This window comes from Lissotriton vulgaris, chromosome 12, assembly GCF_964263255.1.
Source record: "Lissotriton vulgaris chromosome 12, aLisVul1.2, whole genome shotgun sequence".
In the NCBI taxonomy this organism is placed as follows: domain Eukaryota; kingdom Metazoa; phylum Chordata; class Amphibia; order Caudata; family Salamandridae; genus Lissotriton; species Lissotriton vulgaris.
Window position 1 is genome coordinate 504,996,359 of NC_141700.1, and position 16,471 is coordinate 505,012,829.

The 16,471-nt window shown below is 47.4% G+C and overlaps 1 protein-coding gene across 1 annotated transcript in view; it reads left to right on the forward strand.

Moving 5' to 3' along the window:
• RANBP10 (RAN binding protein 10) overlaps positions 1-16,471 on the forward strand; it is a 652,739-nt gene that overhangs the window by 417,650 nt on the left and 218,618 nt on the right. Inside the window, exon 9 of the mRNA XM_086945263.1 lies at positions 12,431-12,579. Coding sequence (XP_086801389.1) covers positions 12,431-12,579 — 149 coding nt within the window. The remainder of the gene's footprint in view (positions 1-12,430; positions 12,580-16,471) is intronic.

Sequence of the window (16,471 nt, forward strand, 5' to 3'; positions counted from 1 at the left end):
ATCTGAAGTATAGTACCCCGTTTAAGGAGTGTAGTTAATTTGACCTTTTCCTGGTTGACTGGTGTTTCGATGCCTCTTCTAGTTTGGAGATGTGGCTATAAGTAAACATTGTTTTGAAGAATTCCAGGCATGTTAATGTTCTAGATTACCATTGTAAATCACAGTGGGACTCCAGACTCAATGAAAGGGATTGATTCAAGCATGTGAATCCGGCCATCATGTTACCCAGGTAGATAGGTTTAGATATTTGGGGGTACAATTGGACTCAGGGCTTAATTGGCATACACTTATATCCCAGAACGTTTCATCTTTTAATAGAGCGATATTCAGTATAGGAGATTTTTCCCACCAGCTCGGGTGCACTCATATACAATTGGTCCTGGAAATTTACAGGGCCAAATGCATCCCATTAGTGAGCTAGGGCAGTGGAATATGTGGATGTGGTCGGGTTACCTCAATCCAAGAATCAGCAAATTCATGTTTAAGGGTCCTTCTGGGAGTTCCACAAAGTGTACCTCATGAAATTGTCCATGAAGAACTTGGCTTAGAACACATTATTGACCAGCTTCGTCTTAGTCCTCTAAAACTCTGGCATTCTATCTGGTTAAAAAAGGAACTTGGTTTCAGCAGATTAATTCTGCAGGATTGCTTAAAATGGGATAAATCTTCCCTGATTCTGTGGCTGGTCTATGTTGTGCATAATATGCTGACCCTAGGGAGGCCCGATCTGTATGACAATCCTTTTACCATAACTCGCTCTGATGCAAATGCGTTGAAACTGCTTTTAGGGATAAGTTGTCAGCAGATCGTGCTGATTTTGCACTAATGAAACCCTTGATGCGACATGCGATCCTAGTGAAAACTGTCAGCAATATAGGACCCTATTTGACCTGGAACATGACAGGTCACCAACGCCGCCTGTTGATTTATATTTGGTTGAACTTATTGCCTCGATTTGTTCCTTTTAATCATGGTTGTTTTATGAATTCGGATTTGCCCCTCTGTAACTGTGACAACACTTCGGGGGGCGTGGCCTGGAGCCGAAGATGGTGGACGTGTAGCCCTAGAGCTCCGTCCGTAATCCTCTACACGAGCCAATTATCCTGATTCCCCCACCTGATTACTGTACCGGAGGTCCCCGGAGGTGTCCTTCTGGAAGCGGAGCGGTGCTTCTCCGCCCTGCCCGCTCTGCTGACGCGCTGACACGGCTGCTTCGGCCGCGGCCTGCTGCTCGTGGTGAAGCCCCGGGCTCAAGTGGGCATTCTCCCCGGCCTCCCCATAGCCTCTGGCGCGGTCCGATCGGGACTCCGCGCCGGACCACAGGGGCGGACACCAGCGGCTGACATCACCACTGAAGAGGCGCTCTGATCCTGCGGCGACCCTGCGGCCCCCCTCTCCGCTGCGGAGCCCTGCCCGGCCACTCTGCTGGGTGACCTGCGGAACGAGCGGGGCTTTCTCTGCCCAGCTGACCGGCTTGATACCAGTCTACACGGTGGGCGAGCCGCCCGTTACCTGCTGCACTGACCGGGACTGTGGGGCGAACGGCGCCAGGCACCTGACACCAGCACTACTTGCTCCGGACCCCCCCCGGGCACTGCAGGCCTCATAAGCAGTATTATCGGCGCCATCTTGTCACTGGGTCCCGGACGGGGAGAGTCCCCGGCCCTGCGCTGAGACATTTCTCTGGCCTATACACTGGCCGATCGGCGGAACCGCGACTGGGATTCCACGCGGAGTGACGCACTGCGGAGGGCAGTGTGCCCGGCTGCGGGCAGCGGGCGGTGGACAGCAGACCCTGGATATCCGGTCAGCCGGCCCCAGACAGCGGTAAGGGGGTGAGACACGTGCGCTGCGGACCTGCCACCACGCACTGGCCCAGACTTCTCGAGTGCTCCTGCGTGAGGCCGATTCACTGGACACTTGCAGCAGGCCGTCTTACTCCCTTCATCTGTCCTCTTGGGAGCTAAGGTCAATTCTGCACACGGGGCCTCCCTGAGGAAGCCGCCTATACCGACACCGACGCCACGGACAGAGATTCTACGCACTCCCTGCTAACCCTGGGTCTGCGCTACTCCCACCCTTGACCGCCACACCCTGATCCTGCGGCGGACGCGGTCCGGCGTCCAGAGTAGACACGAGAGTGGGCGGCGGCGATCTGCTGTGCCCTTTCCAGCGTCACCCTGCTAACAAGATCCATGGGCAAACAAAGGGGCAAGACTCATGGACAGGGCGCTGCGGCGGACCTGCAGTCCACGGGCTCTGAGGACCCACTGGCCTCCTCCAACATGGACATCATTCCGCCGACTGGAAAAAGGTCCCAGGAGGCAAAGTTGGACCTTATCCTTAATGAGATACGAGCGACTCGCGAAACCCTGGAATCGCGTATAGACAATATGGCGACTGGCCTATCGCTATTAAGGGCGGACCATAACAAATTGGCGGAACGAGTGGCGGTGCAGAAGATAGCACTGAATGACCTAGTGCCACAACAGACGGAGCATTCCACGAGGTTGGAGGGAGTGGAGAAACAGCTTAAACATCTCTGGGACAGGGTGGATGAGGCCGAAGGACGTGCGCGCCGCAACAACGTCCGCATTTTAGGCATTCCGGAGAGAAGTGAGGGGAGGAACCCCACCCAATTCGTGGAGGACTGGTTACAAAAACTGGTGGGCCAAGAAGATCTCACTGCCCTGTACAGCGTGGAGAGGGCACATCGGATGCCTCCTCGGCCCCCCAAACCGGGGGCGCCCCCTCGTCCCCTGATCGCGCGCCTCCTTCACTTCAGAGACCGGGACACTGTGTTGCGGGCGGCCAGGGAGAAAGCACCGATACGATTTGAAGATAAAAACATTTCAGTCTATCCTGATTTCACGCCCACTGTACAGCGCGCCAGATCCACATTCATGGGTGTCAAACGCAAATTAAGAGACAGAAATATGAAATATGCGCTGCTGTTCCCTGCTCGGCTCAAAATCCTGCACGACAACAAATCCCACTTCTTCGACTCACCAGAAGAGGCTGAGGAATGGATGGAGGTCACTCTGACGCCGCCGACCTCACAGGACCCATTCGGGGAGCACCAGGAAGGCGGCCGCAACGAACGCGGAGACACTCCGGACAGACGGCACAACACTCCCAGCCCGGGACACCACTCTTCCCATGAACCCTCTGCGAAGACGCATCCTCCTGGTGCTCGGATGGCGAGCCACCCATCGTCAACTCATCGGCAGCAGCTCACGGAGGAGGCACTGGCAGCTCACGACGCGGAAGCACTTAGTGACAGGCACACCGTCACCACTGACACTCATACAGAGGTGTCTGGCTCAATGGACAGCTTGCCGCTGTTCCCGAAAATTACAGCCCAAATGGCAGAGGAGTTCTGATTTGCTGAGAACATGATCCCCTCCTGGTGGTAATGTATACTTGAACTCCCCCCCCCCCCCCCCCCCCCTCCTTTCGCATATGGTGGGTTGCATGGGGAACCCACTTTGTTGAGGACTAACGAGCCCATGCAGACTGTTCAATGACAGTCGACAGAGGCCTGTCACCCCCCGGTATGCACACGGACTCCATTGACTTGTGCCCACGTTGGGCACCACAGTTTGGATCCCGGGCACGTTGGCTTGGGGACCTTTTTGTTCAGGGGTTACTTGTATTCACGACACACTCACCTTATCTCAATGCAGAACTGACATGGGGCCCAGGGTGTTTCACTGGGTCGCACCACATAGATGGTTATGGGGCCACTTAATAATTACCAACTGTGCACCTGGAACGTGCGTGGCATGGGAGCAGTCCAGAAACGTCATAGAATTTTGGCCCAGCTTAATCGCAGGGGGACCCAGATTGCATGCCTGCAAGAGACACATTTGAACGCTTCTGAAGCTGTGAAGCTGCGCAAGAAATGGAGGGGACAACTATTTGCTACCTCCTATTCTGCGTTTTCAAGGGGGGCAGCGATTTGGTTCCGTGGCTCTGTCCCCTTTCAGATGTTAGAGCATAGAATCGATAAAGAGGGCCGATATGTATTTGTGCGGGGGCTGTTAGACGGGGATGCTGTTGTATTTGGATGTGTTTACTCGCCGAACTCTAATCAATCGGAGTTCTTGTTATCGGTGAACGGGGTGCTGACGGAGTGGGCTGATCATCGTTGGTTTATTGGGGGTGATTTCAATGCTGTGCTTGATGTTACGCTGGATAGGTCACATCCCCCTTTACAGGCGACTGAGAGTAGGAAACAAGCGGATGCTCTTACTAGGTGGGCTGAGGGCTGGGACCTGACTGATGCATGGCGCAGTACACATTCACAAGAGAGGGAATATACCTTTTTCTCCCCACCACACCAGCTTCATACCAGAATTGACCACATATTCTGTTCCCGCTCCGTAGCAGATACAATTGTTCAGGCCCAACACATGGGGAAAACTCTGTCCGATCACAGCTCTGTAGAACTCACATGGCAGTGGGGCAGGCGACTAGCCCCCATCCCCACTTGGAGACTGTCTCCGGATCTCCTTGAAGACTCGGTATTCCGGGCTTCCCTGTCCGATGCTATAGTAACATATTTCTCCACAAACATGAACACGGCCAGCACCCGTCAAGTGGAATGGGACGCATTTAAGGTCTGTCTTAGGGGGGCAGCCATAACCGCTGGAATGGGCAGGAAACGGGAGATAATTAATCAACTGAAGGAGGTGGAGGGCTCCCTAGCTTCCCTAGAGAATGAGGCTGCCGGCACATATGCACCCTTCACGCCATTACAGGAGGCTCACATTCGACACCCAGAGCTACTGGAAGACCTGAGGCTCCTAGACTATAGAGAATATACGAACAGGCAGCATGCACAGGCGGATAGAGCTGGCCCCCTCCTAGCCCGCCTCTTACGGGACTCCCCAGTGAGCCACCCCATTCTGAGAATCTTGGACCAAGCAGGAAACCCAACCACCACCCAGGTCGGGATCAACACTGCGTTCAGGGAATACTACACAACGCTGTACAGTCCCCCACAGCCCCTTCCCGAGGTTGCATTCGAGGCCTTCACGAGGGACTTGGCCCTGCCTCGACTTAATGACGGGCAAATCAAAGACCTTAAGCGCACCATTACTATAACTGAAATCAGACAGGCAATACGCGCCCTTCCTAAGGGCAAGACCCCTGGGACAGATGGCCTACCAGCCGACTTTTATGCAACATACATAGACCTACTAGCCCCACGGTTACACGCTATTTATTTGGAAGCTCTGCGGACAGCCACCCTACCGCAATCGTCTATGCAGGCGTTAATCACATCCCTTTTGAAGCCTACTAAAGAAGGGCTTCAGATGGCTGACTATAGACCCCTGTCCCTTCTCAATACTGACTCCAAGATATTGAGCAAGGTGCTGGCATCGAGGCTCGTGCAATATGTACCTCAGCTGGTCCATTCGGACCAATGTGGTTTTGTCCCAGGCCGCAATACAGCCATGAACCTCAGGCGACTAGCTCAGCTCATGCTCGGTGACCGTGAGGACACGAGCTCCGAAGGCTGCATCTCCCTGGACTTGAAACAAGCATTTGATTCCCTTAGATGGGATTACATGTTCGACACACTGTCGAAATTTGGGATTCCCCCGAATTCCTCGCTTGGGTCAGATTGCTGTATACAGCCCCCACAGCTAGAGTGCGCACCTCAGGCCATATTTCAGCTCCTATAGCTATTGCACGGGGCACCAGACAAGGCTGCCCACTTTCCCCCCTCCTATTCGTCCTTGCCCTTGAGCCGATGCTCTGTAGGCTCCGCCAAATGGCCCCCCGATTTGGCATTCTACGTCATGGGACGGCACATATAGTGTCCGCTTATGCGGATGATATTATCTTATATTTCCGGGACTTGAGGGGCGACTTGAGCCCTGTTGCCCAGGTCTTTGAGGACTTTAGGTCGATCTCAGGCCTGACCATAAGCGAATCCAAATCATATGGATTTACATTTGCAGCAGCTGGTCTGGCTACTCCACTACCCTTCGCCCCCCACGAGTTCCAGATAGCTGAAACCACCTTCAGATATCTGGGGATGCAGATCTACAGGGAAGCAGACCAGATGCTCGACGGTAACCTTGGGAGGGCCATCAGAGCACTGAAGTCGCAGATACAATTTTGGCTCACACTACCACTCTCTATACCCGGCAGAGTGGCGATATCCAAGATGGTGATGCTCCCCCGCCTTCTCTACCACTTCACTAACTTGCCACACCTGATCCCGGCAGCAACCTTTAAGACCCTAGACACTCTACTCACCGAACTTGTGTGGGGGCACGGCCGCAGGCGTATAGGTCTGTCCAAGCTGCAGCTCCCCTCTGACGCCGGTGGCATGGGTTTGCCTGATTTTAGAGCCTACAACTATGCGTGTCAACTACAATGGCTGGCCTTCTGGGTAGCGGGCCGCAATCTTCAGGAGATCAACATGACGGATAGGGAGCATGCATTGGGGAGAATACACACGTTACTTTTGCCCAACTCGGTTATACCGAGGGATGTCCCGCCTCTCCTCAAACTGGCGATAACTTACTGGCGAAAGGCATTAAAGTATACGTCCCCGGGGTCGTCCTATGCACCCACGATCCCGCTCTTGGGTATCCCGCTGGCCACGGGGACTCTATCGGCGGACTCGCTGGAACAATGGCATGACGCGGGAGTGTCACACGTGGGTGACCTGTTCGCGGAAGAGCACCTATTGTCCTTTGCAGACTTTAGAACTACCCATGGAGTCCCTGGAGGCACCTTCCTCCTACACTCTGGCCTTCGCCACTATATCACACATAAGTGGTCCCCTAGGGGCCGAGAGCCAGCTACAAATCCTCTCATCACAATGCACTACCTGATGGGCACGGGCGCCCACCTGACAAGGTGGCTCACTGCTAGTATTAAGAAGGGGAGGGCTTTCGATCTGTCACCACTCCGGGCAGCATGGGAGGGGGACATTGGTAGGCCCCTGAGGGATAGAGAGTGGGAACGTATCCTTCAGTTTCCCAAAAAAGTAGCTAGGAACCCCAAGTTTAAGTTCATTCAATCGATGCTCCTACACAGAGCCTACCTGACCCCACGCCGCATACACATGATGTTTCCTGATGCGAAAAGTAATTGCCCCCGATGTGACACCGAGGACGCTACACTAATACACATGCTTTGCCAATGCCCCAAACTAGGATACTACTGGACCACGGTCCATGAATCGCTCCAGAAAGCGGGTGCTCTGTCCCGATCTCCTACACTGGAAGGCACGTTGCTGGGGTGGGGGCCCTCACAACGCACTAGAACCGTGGCGGCACGTTTCTCGGACCTGGCCCTGTTGCTGGCGAAGCGTGCCATCACGATGAGGTGGAAGTCACCCAGACCTCCCAACCCTGAACTGTGGAGGGCAGAAGTGGTGCGGTGGGGCAAGGCAGAGGGAGTTGCACTGCAGAGGGAGGAATACAGAGGCCTGAGGAAAACGCCAATTTCACTGGACTGGTTTACCATATTAGGTATGTTTGAAACTGGGGGAGACGGGGAGGACGAGGATACAGGTGCCTCTCCGAATGTACGATAAATGTGTCCTTGGCCGGACTGACATGCACTGCCACTGACCGTGGTGCGCTATGGGGAGGTGCGAGGGGCCCCCCATTCACATTCACAATCTCTGTACTAGTCTCGTTCCATCTATGTGTACAGTCGGATGGAGCCATATGTTGTAATTCCGTAAGTGCCCCAGTCTAATGATTGCTCAATCATATGTTTTTGTGAGAGTGTCGGGTGGGTTTGTTGAGGGTGGGGGGAGGGATAGTTTTTGACCGGGGTTTGTCTATACTGTGACGGTTCCTGTCACCAACAAAATGAAAAATCAAGACAACTATGCAATTATATGTTCTAAGCAACCTTATGTATGTATTACCCTGTTTCCCTCCGGGACTGGAAATTTCTGTGACTGCTTTACCTACTATGCTAATAAACAGATTTTCAAAAAAAAAAAAAAACTGTGACAACACTTCGGTTAATGACACACTGCATGTTGTTATGATCTGCCCAAAATATAATAATTTGCGACACAAGTTGTTATACCAAAAATGTAAAACAATTGAATTTTACCCAAGTTAGGCCTGCTTTATTGTACTCACAGCTGCTCGATTCTCCCACAGTTTACTTTTTTGTGGTATGCTTTTTCACTGGTGTTTTAAAACGAGCATGAGTATATCGATGATAATTTATGTACTAGTTTAAATGTTTTGACTTTTATGAATTTATTTTTAAAATCGAATAAAGATTGTGATGATTTGAATCTGTGAAATATACAAATGTAGGAAAAATTTAGTTGCAGGTAAGTAACTTGTTTCTTTTCAATGAAAGTATTGGAGATGTTGGTGAGTTGCCACGGAAAAAGACTATTAGACTTGCACTTGTAAAAAGACATACTGTAATGTGCGGTCAAATTTAATTACATAGTCAAATCCCAACACTGGAAACCTCCAGTACGTTTAATTATAAAAGAGCTGTTACCTGGTAGCTCAGCTAAATAAAATAACTCCATGTAGAAAGTTGTCTATATAGGTTCACTTGAACTAGAAAAGCCCTTCCTCATCACCTGCTATCTACACACTCCCTTTGCCAGTTTCTGGCTTCCCCTTTTCGCTGAGATTTTGAGGAAATAATTTTCCTCGGAGGTGGTTGTAGAGATCTCTTGGAAGAGAGAATTCATTTTGGGAAGTTTGCCTAGGAGAACTTGTTTCCTTGAGAAGGAAGTAAAGAAAATTACATCCTCATACTCCATGATTCACCCCTAAATTCCCCCGGAATGTTCTGAGAATAGGTCATCTTCTTTTCTTCCTGGCAAAAATCATACATCAGTGCATTGCCAGAAAGGTAAAATGTTTGTGGGTGAGGGTGCAAAAGTAGAGAGGCCCTCTTTACATGCTTGGCGAGGTCAAAGAAGAACCTAGAGTGCCAGGTTTCCATGCTGTAACAAACTGTCTGCAGCGTAGAAGGGAAGACTACTAGAACAGAAATTGATCAGTCTTAAGGCAGATGCATGACCCCAAAATATAGGTGATAAATAGGAAATAGCAGTTAATTAGAGGCTTTTAACCCATACCCCATAAGTGATTTTGGTTAGTGTATCTGGTGCGGTCACAGAAGTCTCCCTTCTTTCCCTCTTCACAAATAAAGTACTGTCCAACGTGAAGCTGCTCATGGCTAAATCGTTTATCTTATACTCTTATAAGATACAAAGGGACTCAAAGGCAGACTCATGGTTAGTGTAGTCCACAAATTTTACATAAACCATACATTGATATGTATGTAAGCAATGGTTATGTAGTTTGAACCTAGCTGAATAGCGGCAGAGCGCTATGCTAGGTAACTGGCAAAAACACAGTCAATATGTGTTAGGAGGGGTAGCTGATTTGTGGACTGTTACTCCATGCTGATGTAGTCGACTTTAAATAGATGAGTGCAGATCTTTCCTAAATTATAGCAGAGTTGGAGCAGTCCTGATGCATATGATGATATTGTTCCAGATTCTAGGAACATAGATGAGAGGGCCTGTTGCCTTGTATTTTCTTCTTTCAGTTTGTCTCAAAAGTAATGGTGTCCTGCCTGCGGATGAGCTTGTCAGCCATAAAGGCGGGGAGGGGGGTGTTGATCATTGATGGTTTTTTGGATGATGTAGCTCCTTTTGAAGCTGGTCCAGGCCATCAAAGGGAGCTAGTTTAGTTTGATCTGGGTGAGGGTGAAATGGTCATATTTCTTCAGGTCCGTAATGAGCACTTGAGCAGAGATTAGTTTGGGAACTGGGCGGCCGTGGGGCAGGGTGTTGCTACCATCCAGGTGGGAGGGTTAGTGGACATGAACAACAGTTCTTAAGTCTTTTTCATGGAGGAATATTTTCACTTTCAGAAGCGGAGAGAGGTAGCAGCAGGCTATCCTGTTGTGTTGATGTGTTCCTCGAGGATGAGATCGTTGTTCAGGATTAATCCGAATGATTTGGTGTTGTGTGAAAGTTTGGGGTCGAGTCCTTCCAGGGTCTCTTGCTGAGCCATGTTTTGACTAGTTGATGTTTGTTGGTTTTGGCAAATAGCAGGAAACCTGTTTTGGTGGGGTTAAACTTCAGGAAGTTCCCCGACATGAAGGTCGGGATCTGTTGCCAACTGTGTTTGAGTCTTTGGATATCTCAAGCAGAGGAAAATTTCAAATACAGTTGTCTGTCATTAGCTCACTGGTGGATTTTGACGTTATCTGTGAGTGGAGGTTGAATATGATTGGGAATAGGGTTGACCTCTGCAAAACACTGCTGGTTATCAGGATCTTTTTGACCTGGAGATGCCCTTTTGAAAAAACTGGTGTCTGTTGGATAGACAAGAGGATACCCAGCGAAGGACATTTCCAGTGAATCCCGCATGTTGCTTTTATTTATATATCACACCTATCCATGCGCTTTGGGGAAATTAAACAATCAGCCCACACCAGACTCGAACACGAATCCCCATTGAGCAGCTTTCTCCGCTGCGCCATGTCCTTTCCCTAGCCATGTTGCAGGGTGCAGTACCATCTTTGGAAAAAAGAGGTCCCACGGTACACCTTGTGACAGCCTGTGGTATTAAACCCTCACAACACTGCTTGTTTTAAGGTTGAGTCTATAATGCCATTTTCACTTCCAGTGCTACAGCACCATAGCAGGTGTTTTATATTAGCGTTGTTTACTTTGACAGGCTTTACAAAAACAAATACAAAACCCGGATAATTGTAAACGATCTTGATTTATTTGTAATGGTCCCCGCCCTTATTCACTCTTCCCTTCCTCCCTTTTAAGTGCTCAATTTCTTTTTAGTTAGGTTAGCCCTCTACAAATAACAAAAAATGCAAACATGAGGTTTTCTTTTAACTATGCTTGCTTTCAGAACATTGCTTTTGAAGGCAGCGTTACTTTACCAGTTCTGGGAATAATGTAGACAAAGATGTTAACACCTTTTGCAAACTAAATGCAATAATGTTTTGTTATTAAACATTTCTTCCAAATTGAGCAGTGCTTTAAAAAAATGTATGCACAGTTACCATAATACATGTTTTTCATACAAATAGCATTACACTTTCCACAGTAGAGGACTATTGTGTTTCTTTTACTTATTTAAATTGCCCTGCATTACTTGAAGTATATAAAACAGAAAAGCTTTTTAAAATAAAGGGTACTTCATGCTATACAAAGTACTACAGAAAAAAACACACAACCGACTTCTTTATTTTATTAAGGTGGGAAGGGCATTTCTGTTGCATATGTTAAAAACATTGGCAATTACAATGCCAATAACTCTGACCCCAACAAATGCGAGACCTGTTGTTTCCATCGGTATTGAGTGTCTGCGCTTCATTGTGAACTTTTATATAGAATCTATTTCTTTTAAATCATGTAATGAAGTGTTTTAGTATTGAATTGTTCTGTTTTTATTTGTTTTCTGGGGTAGGTTCTCTGAAATAAACTATTCGATTAGAATATCCTGTATCAGTTCACCATTTCTTAAAATAAATGTTGTGCTTTTGAGGACGTGGATAGGCTTGCTTTAAATTTAGTATTCATGGATATCATTGAAGATCTCACGATGGAGGAAAATATTTTAGCTGCTTGTAACCTTAGTTTCTACATCATAAAAATCTTTTTTCAAGAGGAGCTATTTTCCTAAATATGTCTAAGATTCCTGGGGTAGTGAAATATTACTACAAGTAAATGTTTCCTCTAGTGCTTTCGTAAGTTTTGTAATTGCACTATGTAAAAATGTAAATGTGTATTTTGTAAAGTGCACAGCTGCCCCAACGGGGCGTCCCGGCGCTGTATAACGCTGTGGAACTCTTCCTGGCTCTCCCTGTGAGATGCCCCTCCTGGGCACCCCCAAGGTGAAGCCAGGCCTCTCAGTGTTGTAGGTGCCGTTGTGGTGATTAAGCAAGCTATTGCCCAGTGTTGCAGCGTGGGACCCATGATTAGAGTAGGCCCGAGGCGAGAATTATCGAGTCCGCGGACATTGAGCCCAAGACCCTGCCGCGTCGGGACTTGAACCCTGGTCCCGGGCCTGATCTCTGCTTCAGAGTCTGCCGCTCTAACCAGTGAGCCACACTTCCCCAGCATAAATTACATTTTGAAGTCCATTTTGTTTGATAGAAGACTATGTACCTGAATATATTTGCTATTTACACCTTTTTTGTTTAGAAATATTTAATTCATGGTGGCTTTTCACAAGTGTTAACAAAGTATCAAAATATATAGTTTACGCAGAAATGCACGATTCAAACAATTGTAATAATGTTTAAATGAAGACTACTTTAAAATCACTATGGCTTTTTTGTAGAAAAACTCTGAAATGTATGAATTGTCTGAAACCGGAGACATCACAACTTACATTTGTTTTTTCTCCTAACCCCTACTTTTACGCTTCAGATGCAGGCAGTTTGTAGAGATGGTGAATGGCACAGACAGTGAGGTTCGATGCTTCAGTGCCCGTAGCCCGAAGTCACAAGACAGTTACCCTGGGTCACCGAACTTGAGCCCGAGGCATGGGTCTAACAATCCTCATCTTCACAATACCGGTAAGAACCCCAACCCCTGACACGCGCCCCATTGTGACCTCCAAAAAGAACAGTTGATGGCCAGAATGCAAAACAAAGTCATACATTCACCCCAGTACAGGGGTCTTGGCCTAAATCCCTCATTGTTTTGCTCCCCATGCAATTCCAGTTTGGGCCCAGCCATATACAAGTCAGTCTTGATCCTGCCCCCAATGGGAACAGTCCAGCCGGAACTACCAGGCCAGGTCCTCCCTGGACGGGAAACAAGCATCTTCGGACCGGTTTGAGTTTCACCCTCCAGTCAGTCATCAGTATATCACTAGTTAGACTTGGGGGGGATGTGAAGCTGATGTTTAGCAATACTATGGAACACAAGAAAGGAGCTTGTGAGTCCCTTGTATTCTATTCAACCAACACTAATTTCCTATCCTTGTATTACCAAGACTAAATGGAACATAGAAAAATGAAAACAACCCCCTCCCAATTTCAGCAATTTTCCAGGACATCAGGACTGAGTAGAATGTGGGTCACATAATTTTTGGTAAACAGTGCACAGGAAGATATTTAGATCAAGTGACAGGCAAGCACTTTTTGAACTTCACTTTCGGCTGCATATAGACCTCAGAAAGAGTTTGCTCCTTATGCACCAAAAACCGGTCTATAAGCGGTAGTCTGATTCACTAAGGAGAATAAGTGACTTTCACAGAATATCAGAACCCAGAGGTCTAAAACACACCACATGGTTGTGATGAAAGCTCACTGTTTCATGTGAAGTCCTGCTAGACTTTGAAAATGCATCCCTTTTGAAATCCACTGCATATGACTCGACCCATGTATGTGCATGACCTGTTGCCTGGTGGCAAGCTTTATAAGGAATGGGTTGTTTCGGATTACTGAAAAGCTTCCTCTTTTCAAAGTTATCATTCCTACAATTAGGATCTTCGTTAAAGGCATCATTCAAGAGCAGTGGCCGATTTTTCCATGCCTTGGACAAAGACCTAGAACTGAAAGATTGTTTTGAATTGGATGCCTCAATATCAACTTACCAGTTTAAAATCAGGATAGTCAATGTTATGGGACTTTACTGTCTCCTCTTGTGCCTTACATTTTAGTAATATGTTTTTAAGTTTTCGTCCGTCATCAGAATCGTCTGCAGGTGCTATTAGGAGGATGTTATTTTACTGGATTCCTTTAAAATGATTTCCTTCCTACTGAGGTAAGAAATAAGGGCTTTATTCTTAAGTCACAAAACAGAGAAATAGCACAACATGTAACTGAAATGAATGCAGCAGACTGCTATATCGAAAGGTAGGGTGATGGTGTAGTTGTTGAGCAGGCTGATTTAGTCATAACAGAAATTTTACTTATGCATTTCTCCATTTCTGATTCAATTCTTTGTGTACAAGCTAAATGTTGACACACCTTTGAGGGCTGTACTTTCTAGCAGCATAGAGCAATCATCTTTAAAATCCATCAAATTTGATAAAGAAAGTGGCAGCATGAGCATGTGAGGTGGCAGTAGCATATGCATGTACGCCTTGCCGATTGGCATTGCTCATCCTGCCCTTCTGCTGTGTCGAGGGGGTCTCCAGACTCAAATAGCATGTATGGTTAAACCTCTGGTCCATAGGAGCGGCATAAATGAACATGGCCCATGGGAGCCTTGTGAGCGTAGCCTCTCTAGTAAGAACAGAATGGCTTCCTTTTGCATTATCATTAAAGGACAGGTGGTAAGGTGCAAGAGGCCTAGAGAGTATTAGCAGAATGTGGGACATGCAGGTGCAAGAACATGTTGAATATTTGTTGGGTCTGTAGCAAACAAAATATTCTAGAGTTAAATTTTTAGAATTGCTAACGACCCTTAATGCCTTTGTGTGTTATAACATATGATAGATGTGGGAGGATAATGAGACTGGTTTGGAATGGTTAGTAAATAAACAAGAAGAATCCTACTACCAGTGTGAAACAGAAGGGGGGAAACACTCAGTGTTGTGTAAAATACCCCTCACACACCAACAGGCCCCTTGGTGTCATGCTTCATCATCGGGGTCTTCGCACCCCGCTAGAGGGATGCGGCACGCTGCGACCTGCGACTACGCGGGAGCGTTGACAAATGTAGACTATGTGTGGTGTGTGTTGAGTGTGAGTGAAAAGTGGGATTGGATGTGAGTGGGGGATGTGATGAGAAAATTAAAAAGTACCTGGCTAGTGGGTAAAATGAAAAAAACTTTATTTCGTACCCCTGGCTGGTGCTATTAAAAAGTGTGCAAAGAAAACGAGGTTTTTTGTCTTAATTATGGACAGAGCCTCTGGTGTGCGTCGACATGTTTCGGTACGTGTGTACCTTCTTCAGGACGGGGCACAACTTCCCAACCCTACTCACGTTTTTCTATAAAAAATGGGGATTATTTTAATCTTTCTAAAAAGTGATAACACTCGTTAAAGATGGCTATAATGTGCCTACAGCGGTTCCTTGGATCATGTAATTACATGTCCTGAAAAAAAAGGAAAAACCATTAGGTTTGGTTACCATGTGGTATTGGCTCAGACAGGTGCAATCACCTGGAGCCCCAAACAGTTAAATAAACCTGTAAAGGAAAAAGACATACTAAACACACAACATATAAGACACATTTAGGATTTTTTTGTACTTATTGTTTTTGGACATACTCGTGGTCTTTGCTGTCTATTGCCTCATGAGCAAGTCCTGAGCATCAAGGTAGGTAGGTGGATCCACAATCTATAGAGACAGAGAGGTGGGCTCAGTGTTGTTGCATTTACTCACTTTTTAACTCCGCCATACACCTAGATAGGCTGGTTTCTGTTTGAAAGAATACTCACGAAATCCACCTATATTGGCCTCCTTCTACCACCCTGTGCTGCTCCGCCGTAAATGAAATACGGACGGGTTAAGTGGTATATAAAGGGTGACTGGATGTGTTCCTATTGGTTAATTAGCGGAAATAACCAGAGACCATGTATGTTGAATATCCATGTTACCGCCTCTGTGCATGTGGTCTAATCACATGTAACATGTAACCTCCTGTTATTTGCTCGTTGCCGGGATGTCCAAATTTGGGCTTTCCGCTCATTAGCCACTCACCGACTGTTGTTATGACTCGCGCTAAACGGGGAACCCATTGGTAGCAGCTGCCGCTCGAATGTGTCTCATGCGCCCATGCGCATCAGTGGATTCCCCGTTCGTTCTCCGCACATGCGCGAAGCCGATTGACGGCAGCGCATGCGCGATAATGTTTTTGATGGTAGTGTTGGTCTCATTCATTCCATCATAGGTGGTGTGTCGGGGTTTCGGTTGTCAGATAGGTTCCTTGACAATAAAAGCGAAAGCTGGTTTTATGCTTGGTTATGCTCCTTTTCATGTTATACTTTTATTTGGAGTGATATACCAATCGGATGTATATTCTGCTGTGGTAACTCGATATCCAGATATTAGGTGGTACTTACATCGACCCAGTGGTTGGTGTTCTGATCACTGATGTAATTTCCTAGGTATCGAGGTTCCTGTTACATCCCGTGGATGAGCAAGTGGTCCTATTACAGCGTAGGGATAATCAAGTGATTTGATTCCACGGTATATCATCATTCAGTCCTGTGATGTGGGTTCCCAGGCGGAACACCCAACGTTGTTCCTTTTGGAACAGGCCTGCTTCTGAAGGTAGTCTTTCAATGATAGTCCAGCGTAGGTCGTTGATGCAGTGTTGTTGTGACAGAAAATGTGATGCCATCTTAGTTGTCGTTTTTTTACAGCGTATATTGCTTTTATGTTCCCCTATCCTTATTTTGACGGGTCTGGTGGTCATGCCTACATATTCCAGTCCGCACGGGCAAGTTATTATGTAGACCACATTTTTCGTATTGCAGTTCGAAAATTGGCGCTGTTCCCATGTCATGC